This window comes from Vigna angularis, chromosome 6 (assembly GCF_016808095.1).
Source record: "Vigna angularis cultivar LongXiaoDou No.4 chromosome 6, ASM1680809v1, whole genome shotgun sequence".
Classification (NCBI taxonomy): Eukaryota; Viridiplantae; Streptophyta; class Magnoliopsida; order Fabales; family Fabaceae; genus Vigna; species Vigna angularis.
The window spans coordinates 28,955,181-28,976,723 of NC_068975.1; the positions used below are offsets into that span (position 1 = coordinate 28,955,181).

Genomic DNA, 21,543 nt, shown 5'->3' on the forward strand with positions numbered 1-21,543 from the left:
AATATACAATTGATGTCCAGGTACAATCATCTTTTTTTCTATCATAATAAAATAGTGACCTCTCTTTATCAAACATATCTGACTTGAGCGTCAGAGTGTCTTCTTGGTCAACAACGCATTCTCGGAGAGGATTGAAGATCAAAAGAGAGTAGAGCAAAGAAGGACGACCGACTCTGAGACCAATTTAACCGAAACATATTATTTTTTTGAGTTGAGAATGACACATCAATTACAAAAAAGTCCATTATCATTATATAAATTGGTGTAAATTTTATTTTACAAAGTTAGATAACTTAAAATTTATTTCTTAACATTAGAGTTGTGGGTTGTGGTTATGTGTTTACTAAGTTCTAAGTGTACCGATGTTCATCTTCACCGAAGTCCGGAATGAAATTTGACTTCATACCGAGGTTACATGTAGAAGATACTCTTATGTCAAAGTCAGTAAAGATTCAACGAGTTCAGTAGTTAATACGTAATAAATGCAATCTCCTACTTCTTTATCTCAAACTTGTATTTATAGATTTAAGGATGAACTTTGGGTTACTGAAGACCTCATGGCCCAATTGGTGTTAATCAAGTCTAATCGTTGTTTAAGGGTGAGCGTTGGGTTTGTTTGGTATAGCTGCTCGGATACTAGCTGGTCTCATTGATGTTTTTTTACTGTATAAATTATTCAGTTCCAGATTAACCGAACCGTCATACATTGCAATAAAACTTATTATTTGTTGGATCAATTATTCTAACAGCTATATAAAATCATTTACTAATGTTTAGTTTTAATATTTAATCCATATATTTATTAGATCATATTAATATTTAGGCTCAAGCTTCAACTTCAGTTTATAAATTAATTTTGTAAACTTGAATTAAAATTAAAATATACATAACATTTAATAGATTTGTATATGGTTGAATGTGATAATAAGTAAATACTAATTGCAAAATTATTTTTCCTTTTAGAGGAAAGGCCGAGGAAAGCATCCACTTTCTTTGTTACGGGAAGGAATCAACTTTCCTACATTTTGAGGAAATGACCAATGAAAGTTGACAAAGAGTTTGTCACCTGTTGTTGGCGTATACTTGTGCCCGTGAAGGTTTGAGAGGACCTGAATTGCCCATAACTAAAACCATACATGCTTAATTGTTATTTTATTTATAATTAAATAAGGTTTTCTAATTTGATGGCATGATTTTATTTATTTTTAATTTACAGTATTTGCTGACACGATAACATATATATTAGCACAGCTGAAAATATGTGATAAATGTTACAAAAAGTTTCAACACTTTTATTTATTTACCTATGATTGTTTCATCACAAAACTTCACGGTGTTTTCACATCGACAATTCTTTACAGATGAAGAGATGTCAAGGGAACTTCTTACTTCTCAAACAGATCTTCCTACATCTATATATAAACACTGGTTTATCAAGAATATGCAAGAAAAGCATTTTGAATTGTTGATTCATTGCCAGAGATGGCTTAGAATCAATAGTTCATCATCTAAAGGATTTTTTCCTTCTAATACTCTATCTGAGAGTTATCAATATTTATCAAATCTGTTCCTATCTAACGAAGCGCTATTGGATCAAATGACAAAGACATTGTTGAGAAAAAGATGGCTTTTCCCAGATGAGATAGTTGTTGCTAGCTGTTCCAATAACGAATCATTGGTTTAACTGAATAACTAAAAAAAAAATAGATAGACCTTTCTTTCTCTTCGTCTCAGGTCGATGGATCTTCTCACTTGAAAGATCCCCTATATCGATAATACACATTCCAGTTGACCGAGCCTAATTCGAATTGTTTTGTTCCGAAGCAAAGAGATCCACGGGGCGGTTTGTCCTATTCAGATATTCACAACCAAGAAGTATTGAATTTTATTTTTTTTTTCGGATAGGCCCTGAAAGGAGAAGAAAGGTTGGAATGCCAATAGGCGTCTATATTTTGAATTCACCCGACCCGAAAGTACACTATCCTTTTTTGGAACGTCCGGTGCCAAAGTCATTGAATGGGTAAGTCGCCAATTCCTAAAACGAACTATTTAATGTACTTTATCCGCCCGCTGGGCTACGAGTGGGTATTTTACCAGAGGTTTTTATTGTATCAATCTACCCCTGTGTGATTCTTGTTGAAGCATATACTCCTCGGGGAGGGTAGGGTGCAGGGCGGACGATTTCAAAACCGATTACCCATTCATTAGATAAAGAAGATCACCAAGATTTCGTGATTCGCTGTCGAACTTATTCCAATTCAATAAGAGATCTCAATATTATGCCTTGAAGAAGAGGACTCAAACCTCCACGCTCTTTAGCACGAGATTTTGAGTCTCGCGTGTCTACCATTTCACCACCAAGGCATCTTGAAAGTGAATCGTATTCCATGAATATGATATCTATTTAGTGTGATTTGTAACACACACATAGATCTCCACATTGAAGAAATATTATCTGTTTTGGGTCAAAGCCTCATAGATTTGCTTTTGATACTACTTCAAAATATCTCTTAATAATGAAGTTATCTTATGTGTATATAAACTCATGTCCATCTCCTATTTTATCTGATGTGAGATTTTGTTTGTACCTAATAATCTCGAGGATGTACTACTTCACGGATACACAAGAGAAAGTGATGATGAACTGCTTCCAATCAAAAGTGAAGCATGTCACTCAACAAAAAATCGTTTCTGTCATTTGAAATAAAATTTCATGTTTCCAAATTTCTGTAACCATTTGCTGTGAAGCTTTCAGAAATTTGTATGCCTAGTTGCATAGTGTGGATCCATTTCTTCTATAACCGTCCCACAGATATCCCAAAATTAATATAACTTTTCAATGTGCCGCCATTATGGTTGTTCTCTTTTCAAACAAAAAAAAATACTGATCATTATCACTAAGTTTATTGATTTTTTTAAAAATCATAAAATAGTTAAATTATCCTGATTATTATTAATTTTTTTTATAATTATAATTTTATTAAATTCATTATTATGTTGTATAATATAATAACTAATTATATAATATAAAATATATAAGTTACTTTATATATACATATGTACTTATGATTTTTTTAATAAATAGTGGACTGAGTTTTTCTTTTTTGTTTCAAAAAAAAGATATATGAGTGGATGGGGTACTCTCACCCGAGTGTATTTAATTACAGTTGACTAACCCGTGAATAATCTGCTGTGAATTAAGCCCATCGTAATTGAATTATATATATATATATATATATATATATATATATATATATATATATTGTTTCGACGGTGTCCGAATGGACCCTGTAAAAACACACGAGCTTACTGTTGATGATGGACGGGCGGATGACGAATTCTGAAGACGGGCGGATGAGTGATCACGAACGTCGGAAACGGGCGGACACTTTCAGCCGGATCCCACGAACCGAAGCAAGCTTCACTGGCGGGCGGCACCAAGATGGACGATCGCTCTGTGTTCCAAACCGGGAGGACGTCCTTCAATCCGGACGCTCGCTCTCTGCACCAAGCTGGACGGGCGTCCTCCCCTCCTGGCGGATGATCCTTTGCTTTCAGCTCCAAGCCGGGCGGGCGTCCTTCCTCTCCTTAGCGCTGCTCCACCCTCCCAGTGGGGAGGGGCCGGGTACCTGCTAAAGGCACTTCGACGCTCAAGTCAGTAATATGACAGGGCGTTGAATAATGCATGCATGTGTTGCGTTCTAAGCAATCTGTCCCGAAATCATACCTGAGACCTTTATTTATACTGATCGTAATGGGCTTTTACCTTTTGGGGGCCTTCAAACGGCCCAATAATACCTTAATCTTTATTAAGGACTTAATGTGTCATTAGCATTTAACCGTGTAATCATCGAAGTGCGTCGGTTGGGAATGATGGTCGGTCAGGGATGTTACCCTGGGTGGGCGTCCAGCTCTTGGGCGGACGATCCTTTGCTTGGGCGGACGTCCAATCCTTGGGCGGACGTCCAGTCCTTGGGCGAACGTCCTACTTTCTTGGGCGAACGTCCAGCTCTTGGGCGGACGTTCCACCTTGGGCGGACGCCCCACATTGGGCGGACTTACCACATTGGCGGACGCTCCTCACTGGGCGGACGCTCCACTTTGGCGGACGCTCCACACTGGCGGACGCTCCATATTGGCGGACGCTCCACACTGGCGGACGCTCCACATTGGCGGACGCTCCACTTTGGCGGACGCTCCACACTGGCGGACGCTCCACACTGGCGGACGCTCCACATTGGCGGACGTTCCACTTTGGGCGGACACTCCACTTCTCGGATGGTTGGCCGCTCGTTCGGTCCTGATTCCTGGGCGGACGTCCTTGGACGGTCGTCCGGTTTCTAAGGACGGACGGTCCTAGACTATTTGGCGGACGTCCGGATTACTGGGCGGGCGTGTCTTATGCCGGGAGGACCTATCAGTACATAAGCCCCCGAAGCCCGAGCATAATTTTATTGTGCGAAGGGGTTGTCCGTGCCTGGATGGGCGTCTTTTTGGAAAACCGCTGGATCCATGCAAACTCGGACTAATGTTTATTTGGGCGTTCGGTCTTTGTTGCTTGACACGGGTGGCCGCTCGTCATTTTGAACGGACATGCCATCTTGGGTGGACGTTCGTCTTGATTGCCATCTTAGGGCGGACGTCCAAATGGCTGGACGCTTGTCCTGTTTTCCATTTTTGGACGGACGTTCCATCTTGGACGTCCCTTTTTGAGTGATTGGACGCTCGTTCAATCTTTAGGCGGACGTGCTACTTTAGATAGACGTCCGGTTCTTGTGTTATGCGAGTCGTCCAGGGTGGGCGCTCGACTTTGGTACTCAACAGGGGTGAACGCTCGGCCTTGTGGCGCTCGAGCGGCCTTGGTCCTGATTGCCATTTTGGGGGGCGGCCTTGTTAACCGTTCGCTCTGTCTATGTGGGAGGACTTATCAGTACATATATATATATATATATATATATATATATATATATATATATATGTTTTAAAGATTATAATTTAGTAATACGTATTATTATACATATTTAATTTGTGTCTATAAATTATACACTACTAATTAATAGAAGTGTGTACATATTTTTATATAAATATCGTTGAAAAGTGGAAGGGACCAGGGACCAGAACCGGGGGACCTTTTCCCTTTGCCATCGGTTGAAAGGAAACACGCCGACTAGTAATGCCCACTAAAAGAGAAGAGAACGACGGACCTTTTATATAAAAATAAAATATTATATATACACATAATTATATTCTTACACTAGCTTTTATTATTTCTGTTTAAATGAATATAAATTTATTAATCAGTAACATAGATTACCTACTACTAGTTTTATATTTATTTCCTGTTATACATTTACATTGGGTGTTATATTACTATATTTTCTTCTATTATATCTAAATAATTATAAATATTTAATTTACATGTGATATTAGAAAGGTGTACTTTAATATAAATTTAAAAGTGATTTCAAGAAAAGAGGTCCATTGCAAAATAATATATTCAAAAATTAAAAATCATGAATTTATTAAATCAATTAACAATTCTTTGAAAAAAAAACTCGATAAAATAACTATTATTAATTTATAGAAATTTTACTGTGCTGTGTCAAATTATTCCAAAATTTAAGAGTATATATGCAGTTTTTATTGACTAAATGTTCCTTTTGGTTCTCTATACAAAAGTAGAGTGCCATTCGGTTCGCACCTATTGATTCTATTTCATTAAATATGTTATAATCAACTTACATGTGAATGTTTAGGTTCATTTTGTTACTTTGAATTTTAAATTTTAATATATAGTACAATTTTCGTAATATATTGAAAAAGTCTCCTTAGACACTCCTAACAGTCTTTATCTTGATAAAATATGATTTCTTGTAAGAGAATTGTGATTTAGATTAAATAGAGAAAGTTACGAATTAACAGTATAAAGTAGTTTTACATTAGGATATAATAACAAACTATTGATAGGATAAGTTAGTTAGTTTACATATTTATAATTTTTAATATAATAGTAATAATAATGATCGTGATTAGATTTACATGATTAAAAATAGACATGAAATTCTTAAAATATTAAGGAATCTAATTCAGTTGTTTGAGTAGATTGCGTAAACTGATATGCTGAATTCTGACGTAAAAAGTATCAAATTCTTAAAAGAATGATTTTTAAAAATCCAATAGTCATGGTTACTGGTAACGAAGAATCAATTAAAGATAAGCAAGGTGTTGGTTTTAATAAAAAGAAGTGTTGGTTTATTCTTAGGAGGGTTGATGATTGTAAAGGAAAACAAAGAACTGAAATTAAAAAAGAAATAAAAAAGGTGGTATTATTATGTTGCAATGGAAAAGAAAGCGACAGGTGAGTGTGGTTGAATGATAAGTTTAAAGGGCGCAGGTTCATTGTAAGGAACGGTGGGGAAGTGTCTTTCCAACAGTGTTCAGATGGAAGAATGTATGTTGTGTTGTGTGGGCATAACATCATACATAGTATTTTCAGATACCTTAATGCTGCAATCAAACTTTACTTCCATATCTTCCTCGCCGGTCTGCTTAGCTTCTTCGATGCACACGTGGTTCCTCTGTGGGCCCCATTTTTTGACTCCCAACTCATCATCTTCCTGCTAGAATCGTGAGCTACAAACATAACATTGCAACATCGCAAACGTGGCTCCACGATAAAAGCTTAAAAAGTCTTCGCACTGTTCTTTGTTTTCATGTGGAGTCCAGTTATGTACTTCCTCTTTTTGTACCACTGGAATACGTTTCTTATACCTATCTAACTCGTAAATTTTAATATTAATTCATGTAATGTAAAATAAACAATAAACGCTCAATATTCAACATATTTGCTCGAGATAAACAAATATTTAAATCACATTTTTCTGTATTTGAATAAATTAAGCCATGTAGTATTACCTTAATATAATGAACTAGCCGGCGCTAATTCACCTTGACTAGGTTTATTATTTTGGACGATAGGAAAAGAATAATACTTTTTGTCACGTTCCAATTATAAAAAAATTCATTTTTTTGCAATTCGTTACGAAAACATTGATTATATAAGAAATAAACATTCTATTTTATGATTATTGTATACATAGTTATTTTCTTTACAAGCACGTGGTTATTAGTTTGGATTGTAGGCACACGTAATTCTGAAGAAAAGTCTTGAGCATAAGTCTTATGAGTGAAGAAATTTTTTTATTAGAAAAATATTTTATATTGGAGGAAAATGATAAGAATTAAAAGTTAACTAAAAAATAAAAATTTCTACATTATTATATAAACATTGGGCTTTACTTTATGATTTAGTGGGAATATAATATAATATTAATATAATAGAATGGAACTGGTGGCAAGTTCTGAAGAGCTTTGTTGGGGACCACATTGAAGGGTTGTGGTGTAGGCACGCGGCCTACAAAGATACCGCGCCGCCACGACCATCTTGTTTCTCTCTCTACTATTCCTTCACGTTTTGCAACTCACAGTCTGCACGTGCAGTGTAGGATTTTACGAAAGAACCCCTGAGGGCATCTTGGTTTGTATGGATTGGACTGAAAGTTGGTGATTTTGGATCATAGTGGAGGTGTGTTCGTACGAAATCCAACAAGGCGTGAGAGTTGGAATCGTACTTAGGTGGCAATTTAACCTTTATGATCATTAACCATCCTAATAATGGAGCCTTATGTTTTAACTTTTCTATGTTTTGTCTCCGAGGGCTAACTTCAACGTTGGGTGCCAATAATACAACACCACCTCTTAATATATTACATTTGCTTTCCACCTCTTTTCTAACGATCTAGAAACACTTTGCGGGCTTTGGTTCAGGTCCCATGGACAAGGTTTTTCAAGTGGGATTACTTATTACTTATATATAATAAATAACACTTATAATGGGGATTTCACATATGAGAAAAGGGTTCGGCTATGGAATCATTTATGCACACGTCTTTAGGCTATGATATAATTTAATTTACTTGTACTGTCATGCATCCATGATGCTCTTGCTAGCTACCTTGCTAGGGAATTAAGATGGCCGGAATCAAATAAAATAAAAACCGAACAAGATTAATAATTTCAAAGAATGAAATCTCTTGTAAAGAAAACTCAAATTACAAATATTTCCCACACACCCCCTCTAAATTAAGGAAAAACTAAAAGAACAATAAAAAGTTGGTACAAAGTAAAGTAATTCACATTTTCCTTCCCTTTTCCCTTATAATATTATCCTTAGTTTAAAATCTATGTTCATCGTGGATCCTACCTCTGTGTCCTACATATGAATTTATTCTATTTGCTTCCTCATTTTTCTAGCTACACTTATATGATTTTATCTTCTGTAAATTTCACGATATTGCCCATTCTGTTTTTTTCACCCCTTATGTAAATTCCCCGTCTCCGACCAATGTTTCATATGTTGTCAGTGAGTTGTTGGAACAGCAACATGTTTTCAACATTCCAGAAACCGTTGGATGTGTCCCCATTACTCTGAATCCATGGGGTGTTTGGTTCCATGGAATGGAAATCCAGCTGCTGAGAGAACAACCCCGATGGGCTTGTGATGCAATCCAAAAAACTGAGTTGATCTTGTGCTTGTTGGTAGTAATCAGGATTAGGGTTATTGTGACTGTTACTGTTACTAACTGTGACATTATTGTAGTAATCCTGAGCCAACTCCGAGACAGGTGAAACCTGAGTCCCAAACGAGTCAGATGATGCACCCGTGCTACTATTCTCTGGAGTGTAACTTTGTGAACCACCGAAGTTGTTGTTCATAATTGCTGGACTCAACATCATGTCCCCACTGTGCACCTCAAAACTGTTGTTAAGGTTGTTGTTGTTGCTGTAGTTGTATGTTATATTGTTGTTGGTGGTGATGGTTGTAGTAGCACTGGCAGAAGCCGTGGGAGAACGGACGGCGGCCGCAGCGGTGGTGGCGGCGGCGGCTTGAATGCGTTCCACCAGCCTCGGCATCCAAAGGTAGCGCATGGCATCCTTGAATTGCTTGCTATTCACGTCACATTTGAGCTGTTTGGCGTGCTTTTGAACACGAGTTCTCCAGTAATTCTTGATCTCGTTATCAGTTCTTCCAGGCAAGTATTGGGCAATTTTAGACCATCTGATGAATGAATATAAAAAAGCAAATGATCATCAAAATCTGAAAACATAAGTTAACTTAAAAAGTGGCCAAACGTTTGGTTGCATGAGTACACACTTTCGAAAAATGGTAAATGCAAAGATAGAGAAAAGGCAGAAGATATTTATGTTAATTATAGATATTTGATTTGTTTTCGTACCGGTTTCCCCAGCGGCCATGGAGCTCGAGAATGAGAAGCTGTTCTTCAAGAGTGATGTTGCCACGACGAACATCTGGGCGGAGATAATTCAACCATCTCAATCTGCAACTCTTGCCAGTTCGTTTGAGTCCTGCAATAGAAGAAATTGCTTGAATTGGTAAAGTCTTGAGGAAGTAACGAAGGAAATAAAGAAAGAGCATTTTGTTTTTTCTTTACGGTACTTTATATTTTGAGTGTGCGATTTTTTAGTTGTGGTATCAATTCACACATCTTTTTTGAATTTTGGCAAAATGGGGATGCGGCCAAGCAAGTATCGACAACCTATAATTACATATTTCATTTTTATGCCCCCACCACGAACAAGTATATGCCATTATAAAGTCGTACCCAAAATAATCCACTACCATATCATCATGCCCTTCTACTTATATATTAGAAAACCGCAAACTTTGGCTTTTCCACCCAACAAATTGATTGGTGACGAAACGGGATGAGAGGTTAAGAGCTTTTCACAATCATATAGGTGTGGAAGATAGAGAGAGCCAGTGCTTGAAGAAAATAGTGGAACTAATTGCCGTCAACAATTGCAATCATCAAATATGTGCATCACTACTAGTATTGTAGTTTTATTATATTGGGATGAAAAGTCTAAGAAAGAAAAAAGAAAGTTATTATGTTATGTTATGTTACCGGCAGAACGTGCAAGGGAATTCCATCGACCTTCTCCGTGATTGGCAATGTAATTGATGAGAGCAAGGTCTTCATCGACGGTCCAAGGACCTCTTCGAAGGTCCATCTCATCGTCACTTTGGACTATGGTGCTTGGGGAGTTGCTTACCCTTCCTTTCACTTCCATGATGACTCACCCACTTTCAAATAATTTTGATTGATTGATTCGAACCCAAAACAACAACAAAGATAGCTTTTGATCTAACTAGTGTGTTTGGGTTGAAGAGGTAAAGAAATCAAGAGAGAGAAACAGATAGATAGATTGAGAGAGAGAGAGAGAGAGAGAGAGAGAGAGAGAGAGAGAGAGAGAGAGAGAGAGGGTTTTGGCTTATTACGAAGAGGATAAAGAAGGGTGGAGCCTTTATATAGATACTCAAGCATGAAGCTTTGAAAATTTGCGAGAAAATTTAAAAATAAATAAATAAAAGAAAGAAAGGAGAAAACGATAGAGTTGGAAGAGATGATGAGAGAGAGAGAAAGAAGAAAGTAAGGTTAAGTAGTAAAAAGATAATGATTTAATTAACGAAAACTTAAACGAGTATTAGGAGGAAAATAATTATTATTATGGCTTGTAAGTAAGAAAAGGCTACGAAGTTTGACGCTATAGTTTGACTTTTCCGGCTTCGTTGTGTGCGCGCGTGCGCTCTGTAACTCTATCAGTTGTTACGTGCTCATAATAATATTTTGCAGCCCCTTTTGTACACAATGGTTAACCTAGTTACAAATGAAAATAAAAAAAATGCATATTTAACTTTTCTAATAAAAAATATATATAATTTATTAAATTACTGTCATTAAAGTGATGAATAGTATAATTGGCTTCTATATTATTAGTATTGAGTGTAGGAATTACATAATATTCTGATCTAAGGATTGGATATAATATATATATATATATATATATATATATATATATATATATATATATATATATGTAGTTTTTTCATATTTTATTTGTCTGAAGTGTCTTAATTTTCTCCGTCGTCAAAATTTCTCTTATTATTTTCGGTGAAACTTTGCTTTCAATTTTCTGAATAATATTTTCTTAGTAGCACTTTGGTTTGTTATCGATTTATTTGAGTAGTTTTGTAGAAATTTATTATTTGTCAATTAATGTGACTGAAACTTTGTGTTTTATGTAAACTTTACTAAGTGTAACTTTAACATAAAATCGTTTAAGCGTCAACAAATTATATTTTAAGAAAATCCTACTTTAAAATTGACAGAGATTTTAACAATTTAACAGATGATTTGCTATCAGAAATAAAATATGCACGAAAATATGAATAAATTAATAAATAGTGATGAAGTGAAAGAAACAAGAAGAAATAATAAAAAATCAATAAAAGGAATAAGTTTTTTGAAATACTTAAAAAAAAAACTTCAGAATTTGTGTAAGATAATATTAAATTATATATCTGTATACTAAGTACTTTTAAAAGAGGATTTTCATTTTTATAATTGAAGTTCAAGTGAATACTGGGGTTGTTGAGAGATCCTCTATATCTGTTTTTCTTCTTAAATATGTTTCCAGATATTCCCCAATGACTTTACACCCCCTAGGATTCTAAATGCTTATTCCTCTCCTTTATCACAATTAATTAACCTGAAAAAGTTCAATATCGTAATTAAATGATGCTTTAATTTTAAAAATTTATTATAATTTAATAGTGGGGCCAAATATAATTTATTAGTGGGACCAATAATTTAAATTTATTGCAATAATGATCCTATTCCCTTCCGTGAAAAAATGGTCCGTGAAAAAAAAAGACGAGAACGACTTAAGTTGTTTAAAATTAGTCAATATCTTAGAAATTACAAGAGCATCTTAATATGAGAAAATTATAATTATTTTTTATTGGAAGAAGATGGATTTAAAATAACTGAGATATAGAATTTTATTGAAAAAAAATGCGACTATAAACTCCTCCTTACATAATCCCTATAACATATAAGAAATCTAACAATTACATCAATCGATTACTTAAATTATTACTATAATAGAAATGTTAATAAATTGTTGTTTATCAATTGAAAAATATAATTTAAATTATGGGCATAAAACTGTGTTCTGTCTTTTACATATAATTGTGAATTTTTTGTTTAACAGAAAACTATCAAGTTTTATTTAGTGTAAGCTACATACAATTTATACGAAATTTGCTGTTGATGTAAAACATTTATCAAGTTTAATAGTGATTAGTATTTATAAAAAAATAATTGAGTAATATATTTTATATTTAGAAAATTCGAATCTGAAATCTTATTTATGAAATCTGAATATGTGTACTCTATATAGACCTTTTTTCGTTTGCATGAGTATATTTTTCTACTATAATAAATTTTGGGGTACCATCCAATGTTATCAGCAAAAATCTCAGCAACATCTATGGTCCTGATTTAATTTTTGCAATGAAAATAAGGATTATAAAATCTAACATCTTTGTCATAATTCAAAGGCCAAGGTTTCTTCTACATGTGCTATTAACTAGGACGGCCACAATAAATTTTCCATTTATTCCTTTGAATTTTGACAATGAGAGGTGAGGGAACACCATCTACTAAAATCCCAGTTTAAAGTTACTTATTACTTTTTTTCTTCTCGATCGAGAATTACGTATACGATATCACCCTAATAAATAATCACTTCATTTAAGTTCAAATTATTTACATTTTTCTTTAAAAGCGAAGCTAGGTATTTTTTACAATCAAAACTGATATTTTTTTGTACATATATAATAAACTTTTAGTATTTAAATAACCACGGTCGAGTCCAAGTAACTGGTAATTATAACCAGAAACTCCATTATATAGGTTCCTACATTGCTTACTGGGAAAAAATGGTACCTAGATTTCATTCCTTTCTAAATAAGGTAAGTCGTTTTGGAGAATAGGCTGAATTAATTGAATTGTTAATTTTTTTTTTCAAATTGCTTTAATTAGTAAAAATGCTACTTTAGATTTCTATAAATGCCACCATTACAGTACATTGGTAGCAGTCAATTGGATTGGACCACCAGAATATAGATCATAAAGTAATCCCACTTTACATTTTCTAGATAAAAAGATTAATTAAATTTAATCGCATGGCTTTCACTCTTTAAAATATTACAAAATAGTAGCTAGCAAGAAACCAAAGAAAGAGTTTTTTTTCTTCTTCTCTCTTCCCCTTTAAAAAATTAGGGTGAAACGTGCCAATAATTGCACTATATATCTCAAACAACTCAAGGAGAGAAAAAAAAAGGAAAAAAATTTGAGTAATTACATAAACCCTTATGACCCATATGAAAATCATGTATACTTTTACGTACCGACCAGTATGCTATATGTTCATATCATATCCAATGAGGCTGCTAGGGTTACAGGGCTGCTTCATAAGTTGAAATCAAAATGAATAGAATTTTTTATTGGTAAAATGTATGAGCATTTGTTGTTTTGTCTGTAGTTTTATTATATAACCCAAATGCAAAGTGGGTGTGGAAGAAATCTAGAGTTCCATTGAATATCGACATGTATTAGATGATTTAATATTGACATATCTCTTAAAATATTGCCACAATCTCAGATTTTATATGCTTTGTATTATAAATTGAGTTTTGTTCTGGACCACCATATGATTATTATGAGCTTGCACTGGAATTTTTAATGTGATTGGGGGAAAAGAATGATGCATTGTTCCATGATTCGACCATTTTTCTCGAATTAGATTTCAGAAATCATTTTCTTAGGATAAGATTGCAAAGTCTCAAGGACAAGCTGTTTTGCTGGCTGCGTGGAATCTACATGCATGTTGTTTCATTATTATTAATTAGTATATCATAAAACTTTATAATACAAGTACTTGTTTATATATACGTATATATGTATATATACTAATATCTTTGTATATGCGCATATGGGTGATTATGATGATACGTATGGTCGTGAGCGACATCAATTTCATTACACGACAATCATGTGGCATCAGATGTAAAGTTTGAACATGAACTATGTTGGATAGTGTCCACGGGATTTCTGCTACTTTGTTGTTGAGTTTTATATTCGGTGTGCAGTAGTTTCTCTCTCAGGTTTTATATATTTTACTTTACTATATCAACTTGTTGTTTCTTTCTCGGGATTCCCTGCGATTATAAGGAAACTATGATACTACGACAGAAATAGTTAATTTCAATTTTAAAACTAATTCCACCATGTATAAAATGAAATAAATTTAATTACTTTTGAAAAAAAAAACTCTAAACAAATAGAATCCATGGTCGGTAGACATTGCAAAGATATTGATTGTTGCAGATTTGTCCTCTCGATTCTCGAGAGTGTGTTATTTTACTATTCACGAAAACTTAACATAAATATCAAGAGATTAATAATAAAAATAATTGTTTCGAGGTCGAGTAATTCCAAAAATACACTTTTACATTTTACTATTTAGTTATTTGGATAACTCCGATGTTTTTGTTAAAGGTACTCCAATGTTTAAGTCAGTAATTAATTCGGAGCAAAGTCTTAAACTCACAAAAAATGCAATCACATCTCTCTTACCTTTGACCTTTATTTATAGTTTTTTATATGACTTTAAGATTAGCAAAACTCTCATCACGCCCAATCTAGGTCCATTAAACACTAATTAACATTTATCCGTAATTTTGGTTTACAAAAAATGTTTTGATGATGAGATTGTCCGTTCGGTCCTTAATCATGTCTGGCCAAGCGACCATTGTCTTGTGTTGTCCACATTCATGGGTTCAGACATACATGACCAATTGATCCCTCTTAATGACTCTTTTTGCTCGATTCTAACTATGCATCTAGCCATACAATACAATATTAATAACAATAATTTAGGTATAATTCTTAACCAATTGATTAAATTGTTGGTATACAGTGGATTTAAAATTTTGTTAAGAGGGGTGTGTAGAAAAATAAATATGAAATTTGCGAATTTCATATTTATGGTAAGGAAAAAACGAAGCATGTTTGAACACGTCTATAATGAGTTTGTATTTGAATATTTTTGCACTATTTGTTGGCACACTTCATGTTTTATTTATTGTATAAACAGAGGGCATAGAATAAAGCAGTGTATATTTTAATATTGATATTAAGAAAAGAAGATTCAAGAAGTAGGATCTAGTTTGGTTAAATAATGGTATGTTGCTGTGGATTAAAAGGACGTGTTAGCTAGGTAGCTAGGTAGGTTGGTAGGGGCTTTCTTTAAAGTCCTATTAGTTGCTCTCAAAAGGAAAATGGGATTCCATAAAATTCATCTTTCATTGGTTCTTATTCTGCTGCCACAACTGTTCCTGTTATTCATCAATTTTTGTTTTAGAATGTTCTTAGTTTTCTCCAATCTCATTTAAGAATGTTGCATTTCTAGAAACTCTTTTGGGTTGGATTTATCACATTATGTTAGAATGTTTGAGGCTTAATGATGTTTTTATTTTTTAATTTTAGCAGCATATGTATGATCATTCCCATTAATGTGAATGTGATGTCAGAAGTATTACATACATTATTCTGAATGATAAAAGTGACAAACCCATTAACCAATGAAACTGTTTTCCAGTTATCATCCAAATAGCTGAAAGCAAAAGAATTCAGTAGTGGTGCTGACACTTTATCTACTGCTTGTATTTAACTTTATCCGTTACAGTAGTAAGGGCAATGATTTGCCTTCATTACCATGTTCTGAGCAAGTCACTATTCTTATATCACATCAGATTATAACAGTGGATACCATAAAATCATAAAACAAGTTTGAAGAGTTACTCATCTTTTCTATTGTTGTAAGGATCGTACAATATTGATTTATAAAAGTAAGTTTATATTTATTTATATAATATGAATTAATTTTATCACTAATATTAGAATGTTGAATGTGGAATTAAAATTAACGGGTGGTTTGATAGTAATTTGTTTGTGGAAATATAAACGGTTCAATAAGTAATAATTTTTTTTATAATGGATTGAATAAATATCAAAATCTGATTAAGATATACTATATCAAAAAAAAGCCTTTGAGGTATGTGTTTTTTTTGGCTTTTAACATCTTGAAAATACTGACGTCATGTTATAAATGTTAAATTGACGCTAAATTAAGAAAATTTGATATTAATTGATGTTGGACATGAAGCAATATGATATTAAACATAGAACAAAATAACATCGTATATTGTTTTATATTTGACGTTAATTAATTTTTTTGTTTTTTTAAATTAATTATGATTCATTTTTATAACTCTACGATACATGAAAAGCAGAAAAACAACAAATGTTATTCAGTTTTTGATATTTTATACAACATGAATTATGAACTATATATGATATAACGTATATTGTAGTATGAACAACAAATAAGATTAACAAACAAGTTCAACAAACAAGTTCTTGAAAACGAAAACGAAAATTAACCTTCGAAAAGGTGAGTTCGTTGGAATAAAGTGTTGTCACTAATGAAAGAGAAAACATAACACTCCTACGAAGGAGAAGAACAGGAAAACAATCGGTCAAAACAAACGAAAATCATACCTAAAGTAGTTAATCAACATGCATTTGTATCAAATGAAAAAAAGATTACATATGCTAGTCGTGAAACTTCGTTCGAGAAAAGTTTGAGCAAAGGATAAGGTATCACGCTAAGATAAAGTGAATGAATTTTTAACTTTTCGGCCAAACTTTTATTGAATTCACAAACATATAACATCTTATTTTGGGACATTCGATGTCTTATAATCTTTTGACGTCTAATTTTAGGGCATTCGACGTCATACATAAATACATTTTCACCTTCGCGTCAAACATTCTCAATATCCAATAGAACGTCAGACTTCTCAATATCTGACCTCTTATAATTAATTGATGTCGGACAAGACTAAGTCTAACGTCTTAATTGAACTTTTATTTACAAAAATGTCACCGATTATTTTTAACGTTAGTTATTCAGTTGTTGTTGGACGTTGAATACGTGACGTTATAGGCAGTTTTTATAATAATGATAGTTTATATATCTTATTAAGATAGGTTTTAGTTTATGACTCTAATATCATGTAAAGTGAATTTTAAGACTAATTTAATCTCATAAAATTGTCAAGTTTATATCAAATTATATAAAATAAATTGATTTTATAACTAATCTATCTATTTAGGACTTTCAACATACTCCATTTCCACTAAAGCTTATATATATATTAAATATAAATCAAGTTATTAATGAATAGTCCAAAAAAAATAACACGACAACAAATAAAAAAAAAATTCAATAGTGAATGACATAATAGACCAGATAAATATCCAATGTCATTATGATAAACTTTAATCCTTGATCTCAGGTCAAGAAATAGACTTTAAATTTAACTTAATTACAAAAAAAAACTAAGATGGAATTTATAATTCATTTATAAGTTTAACTTAATTATAAAACACTAAGATACATTATTACACTTAATAAAGATTCCATAACAAAATACATTATTGTGATGTTTATCTAAATGAAAAACCATCATTTTAACATACTATTGCAAAAATTATTGCAAAAAGTAGACAACAAAATTTGGAATTAGTTTCATAATTATATTTTAAAGTTCAAATTATAAAAAAATATCTTTCTTGAATTATTAGTTTTAATAAAACTTATATAAACTATTCAATAATTTATAGTTTTCGAAACTGCGCTATTTAAAATAAATTAACTTAACAAAGAAAATGATAATACTAGTTTGTGACCTCTATGTGCTTATTTTAGAGTAAGTGAATTTGATACATCAAAATGTTACTTATGTTATTTTGGTAACATTATTTATTTATACCGTTGATTTACAAAACTGTAAATGTTCACTGGCATTTTACCTAACACCATTTAAACATGAATTGGTTAAACTTAATCTTTTTGGAAACTTATGTTAATACAAACTGTTAACAAAATCAACGCGAAGACAATTCTGGTATATGTTTTGTCTGTCATGCTTCCCATTTAAATGATATGTGTTTATATCCTAATATAATTCAATGATTTATTTATTTTGATTTTTTTTCTTAAAATCTTTATCTCGACTCTTCTATCATTTTCATCACTCGTTGGTGCAAATTTAGTATTTTAATTTGTGTAATAAGTTTTGGTTTAAAAAAAACCGTAATTTGCATGAGATTTTCAAATTCTTTTAAAAATTTTGCTAATTTTTTAATTATTTTATTTGAGAAAAAAAAGAGTTGACTTTAGTTTCAAAATAACCGAGGCCATATATAAGATTATGTCTTCTATTATTAAAGAATCGATGCTAAAAGTATTCTAAATTTTTTTAAAAATCCATTCTTTCATATAAATACTTTTTTTTTTTAAAAAAGGAGTATATGATCTCATTACCAGAGAACCGAGATTATGTATATTTAAGATTTCATTTTTCCCATAATTAATGTACAGAAAATTTTAAAATTATCAATTTATTTATTTAAATTTTTTATCTAAAAGGTATATGGTTTCAAAATTGTCACTTTTTTTATTCAATTTTTTTTATTTGAGAAAGGAAATATCGCTACGGTTTTTCTAAAACCGAACCAAAAAGTTATATAAAATTTCAAAATTCTCCAAGAAAATAATATAATTGATTAAAGTAATTTGAATATTTTTATAATAAATACTAATTTTCTAAGGTTAAAGTAATTTAGCTTTTTTTTTTAAGTTTACTTTGTATTTTAGGACATGAATTTACTTTAACCTCACTTTTATTTTATTTTTTAATTTTTTAATAATATATTTAATATAAATGATATAATTGATTATTAATTATATGAAATTTGTCTAAAACATTGAATTAAGTTGTTCTTTTTGAATTTTAGTTACAAACACTATAAAGTAATGACAAAACAGGTTGAAATCCGTGAATCAACTTAATCCTCAACGGATTTGGGATGGGTTGAGTTAAAAAGCATTTTGAAATGATATGAACTAATTTTAAACATGTGGTGAGTTGGATTGGTTAGACAGTATAAAAAATTCACAAATATATTTTTAGTAACTCAATTTTTATACAAAATTAAATTTGAATAGCTATGAAGTTTCTAAAAATTTTGTTGAGAATATTTTATAATATTTTGTGCCAATAAAATCTTATGTTTGATTGATTATAAATATAATTTAAGATTATTTATAATTTTTATCCCTAGATTTATCTATTATTAACTTTTACTAAGTACATTTAGTGAAATTATTTACGTTAACATTTTTTTTTCAGGTTAAATTGTGTGTTATCCTTTTACCAAAGACAAGATATAAGTTAAAAATTATTCACAGGTTTTATTTTAAAAATGTATAAAATAATTTTTTTTAATTTTTTGATATTTGCGAATACATGTAAATTTTAAAATATATACAAATATTTTTTAAATAAATACTCGTGGGAGTAACGGATAAGTTGCTGATCAGATTTTTATCTTGCAGCAGGAATCTTTATGAATTTAAGAGATAAAAAATTAACCTTACCTAATATTGCGATATTTACCGCTGCACGGTGAGTGGAGGGTGAATAACCATCATGATAATCAACCAGGTTCAAGTAACTTATATTTTTAAATTAGTACAAATTAATCACAGGTTAAAACGTAGCCGTTTCATGAATCTTACTACAATTTATCCTCCTTAATTTATTGCTGACAGCTGTTTTCCAACATCCTTCACACTTAATTAATCTTCGTAACAGTTAAAATAGATTTCTGCATTAAGAACAACAACTTTTTCACCTATAAAACTGTGTTAAAAATTTGTATTATCAAGTAGTAAATTTTTTTGTTAAAATATAATTTTCTTATATTTTATCGTTACCAAGAGAAATAATGATATTGTTTGGGGACACAATGTGAAAAGGGGTCTCCTACAGAAGACACAACACTAAAGATAGAATCATTTTCCTACTCCCCACAAGGAAACTAGAAGGAAAGATTAAATTAAAAAATGGCATATTATTAAGTTGGATGATGGTTATCTAATTAGTGTTGGACACGTGCTACGCCCACCAGATACGATCCCTTTGGGAGGAATTAGAAAATTTAGAACAGCAACGATGGTCAAAACTGGTCACAACCCATTACAGGTTCATTACCATTATTGTAGTAATTTCAGTCGAGCTTTGATTTTTCTTTCACTATTATCGTCCACGTTTTTTTTCCAAACGGTTTTCGAATTGAGCAACCTTCGCAAATATTAGTGAAGAGATAACGAACAAGACGAATGGGAAAGACGAAAATATAGAATCACATTGATCAAAGATGGAAGAAAAGTCAAAGAGATATTCAATCACCCTTTGGTTTTGTTTATAATCAAGAGATGTTTGTACTAAATCACTCACTCAATATATACTTGTTACGCAAGAAACTTGTAGTGGAAATTTTGCATGTGATTGATTAATCGAAACCGAAGCTTGTGAAGGAAATTGTTGATATGCATAAGAGCATTTTTGACCAAACTCTAATCAATCGGGTTATTTAGTTAAGTAATAATTACCATAATTTGCAAAATTGTTAAGTTAATAATGGTTTATGTAATTGGGATCTGTGTCAGAAGGAATATTTTGGGTCGAATGAGAGTGACAAGATGTATAGTTTGTATGGTCTTTTTGTCAAAAAGATAAGCGGGTTTTCTGGATCCATGGGGTTGACATTTCCTTTATGGACGGTGTAATCCTTCTCCTAAGACAAGACAATTAACACTTAATTAATATTCCAAATTAATTTCAGACTGAATTCAATGATTTGTTTGAAGAACAGTTACATTTCAAAATGAAGATGGTGAATTTTTTTATAATATCTTCCATCTTTCGCTTTGAAAACGTCTTTGACTTAAATTCTTCACATTCGTTAACTGCCACCCTTTTTCTTCTCACTAATCTTTTGACCTCTTTGAAACCCAAAGCGTGTATTTTCTCCCTTCTTAAGAAGAACTAAGATATATGTATGTATGTATGTCTGTCTATGGTAGGTATTGAAAAGGAGTAGAAAAATGTGGCATGGACATTGAATTAATCCATTATATTCACTTGCTCATGAAAAGTTGTACATGAGAATGTCGTTTTTTGTGATGTCTTGTCGTAAACTATAATTAGACACTGTAATGCCATACAATGCGCACCATTGACAATTCTCAGTACAAATTTACGCGCTTTACTATACTAACTTCGGGAGGGAAGAAATACATATATAGGTTTTCAATGATTTTATTATTGTGGATTATTTTTCTTTAGAATTTTACGTACCCACAATTCAAATATTTGAAGTTTAATTTCAATATTTTGTCAGTCAATTTGATAAACTGATTAGCTAGTGTTACTATGGGCCCGCAAGTTACCGTTTGGTCTCTACCGTTCCGTCTCGGCCAGTTGCTCAGCCGTTCGGTCTCGACCAGTTGTTCAGCTGTTCGATCTCGACTAGTTGTTCAGCAGTTCGGTCTCGACCAGTTGCTTAGCCGTTCGATCTCGGCTAACTTCTCAGCCGTTCGGTCTCGACAATTATTAAACACATGTAACGTACAATGAAT

At 32.1% G+C, this 21,543-nt stretch overlaps 1 protein-coding gene across 1 annotated transcript; it reads right to left on the reverse strand.

Annotated features, from left to right (window-relative positions):
• Positions 1-8,071: 8,071 nt before the first annotated feature.
• Positions 8,072-10,324, reverse strand: LOC108342076 (transcription factor MYB108). The gene is made up of 3 exons (XM_017579780.2): positions 9,987-10,324; positions 9,297-9,426; positions 8,072-9,118 (listed from the first exon to the last, which is right to left on the reverse strand). The coding sequence occupies exons 1-3, from the start codon at positions 10,150-10,152 to the stop codon at positions 8,410-8,412; spliced, it is 1,005 nt and encodes a 334-aa protein (XP_017435269.1). The 5' UTR covers positions 10,153-10,324; the 3' UTR covers positions 8,072-8,409.
• Positions 10,325-21,543: the final 11,219 nt, after the last annotated feature.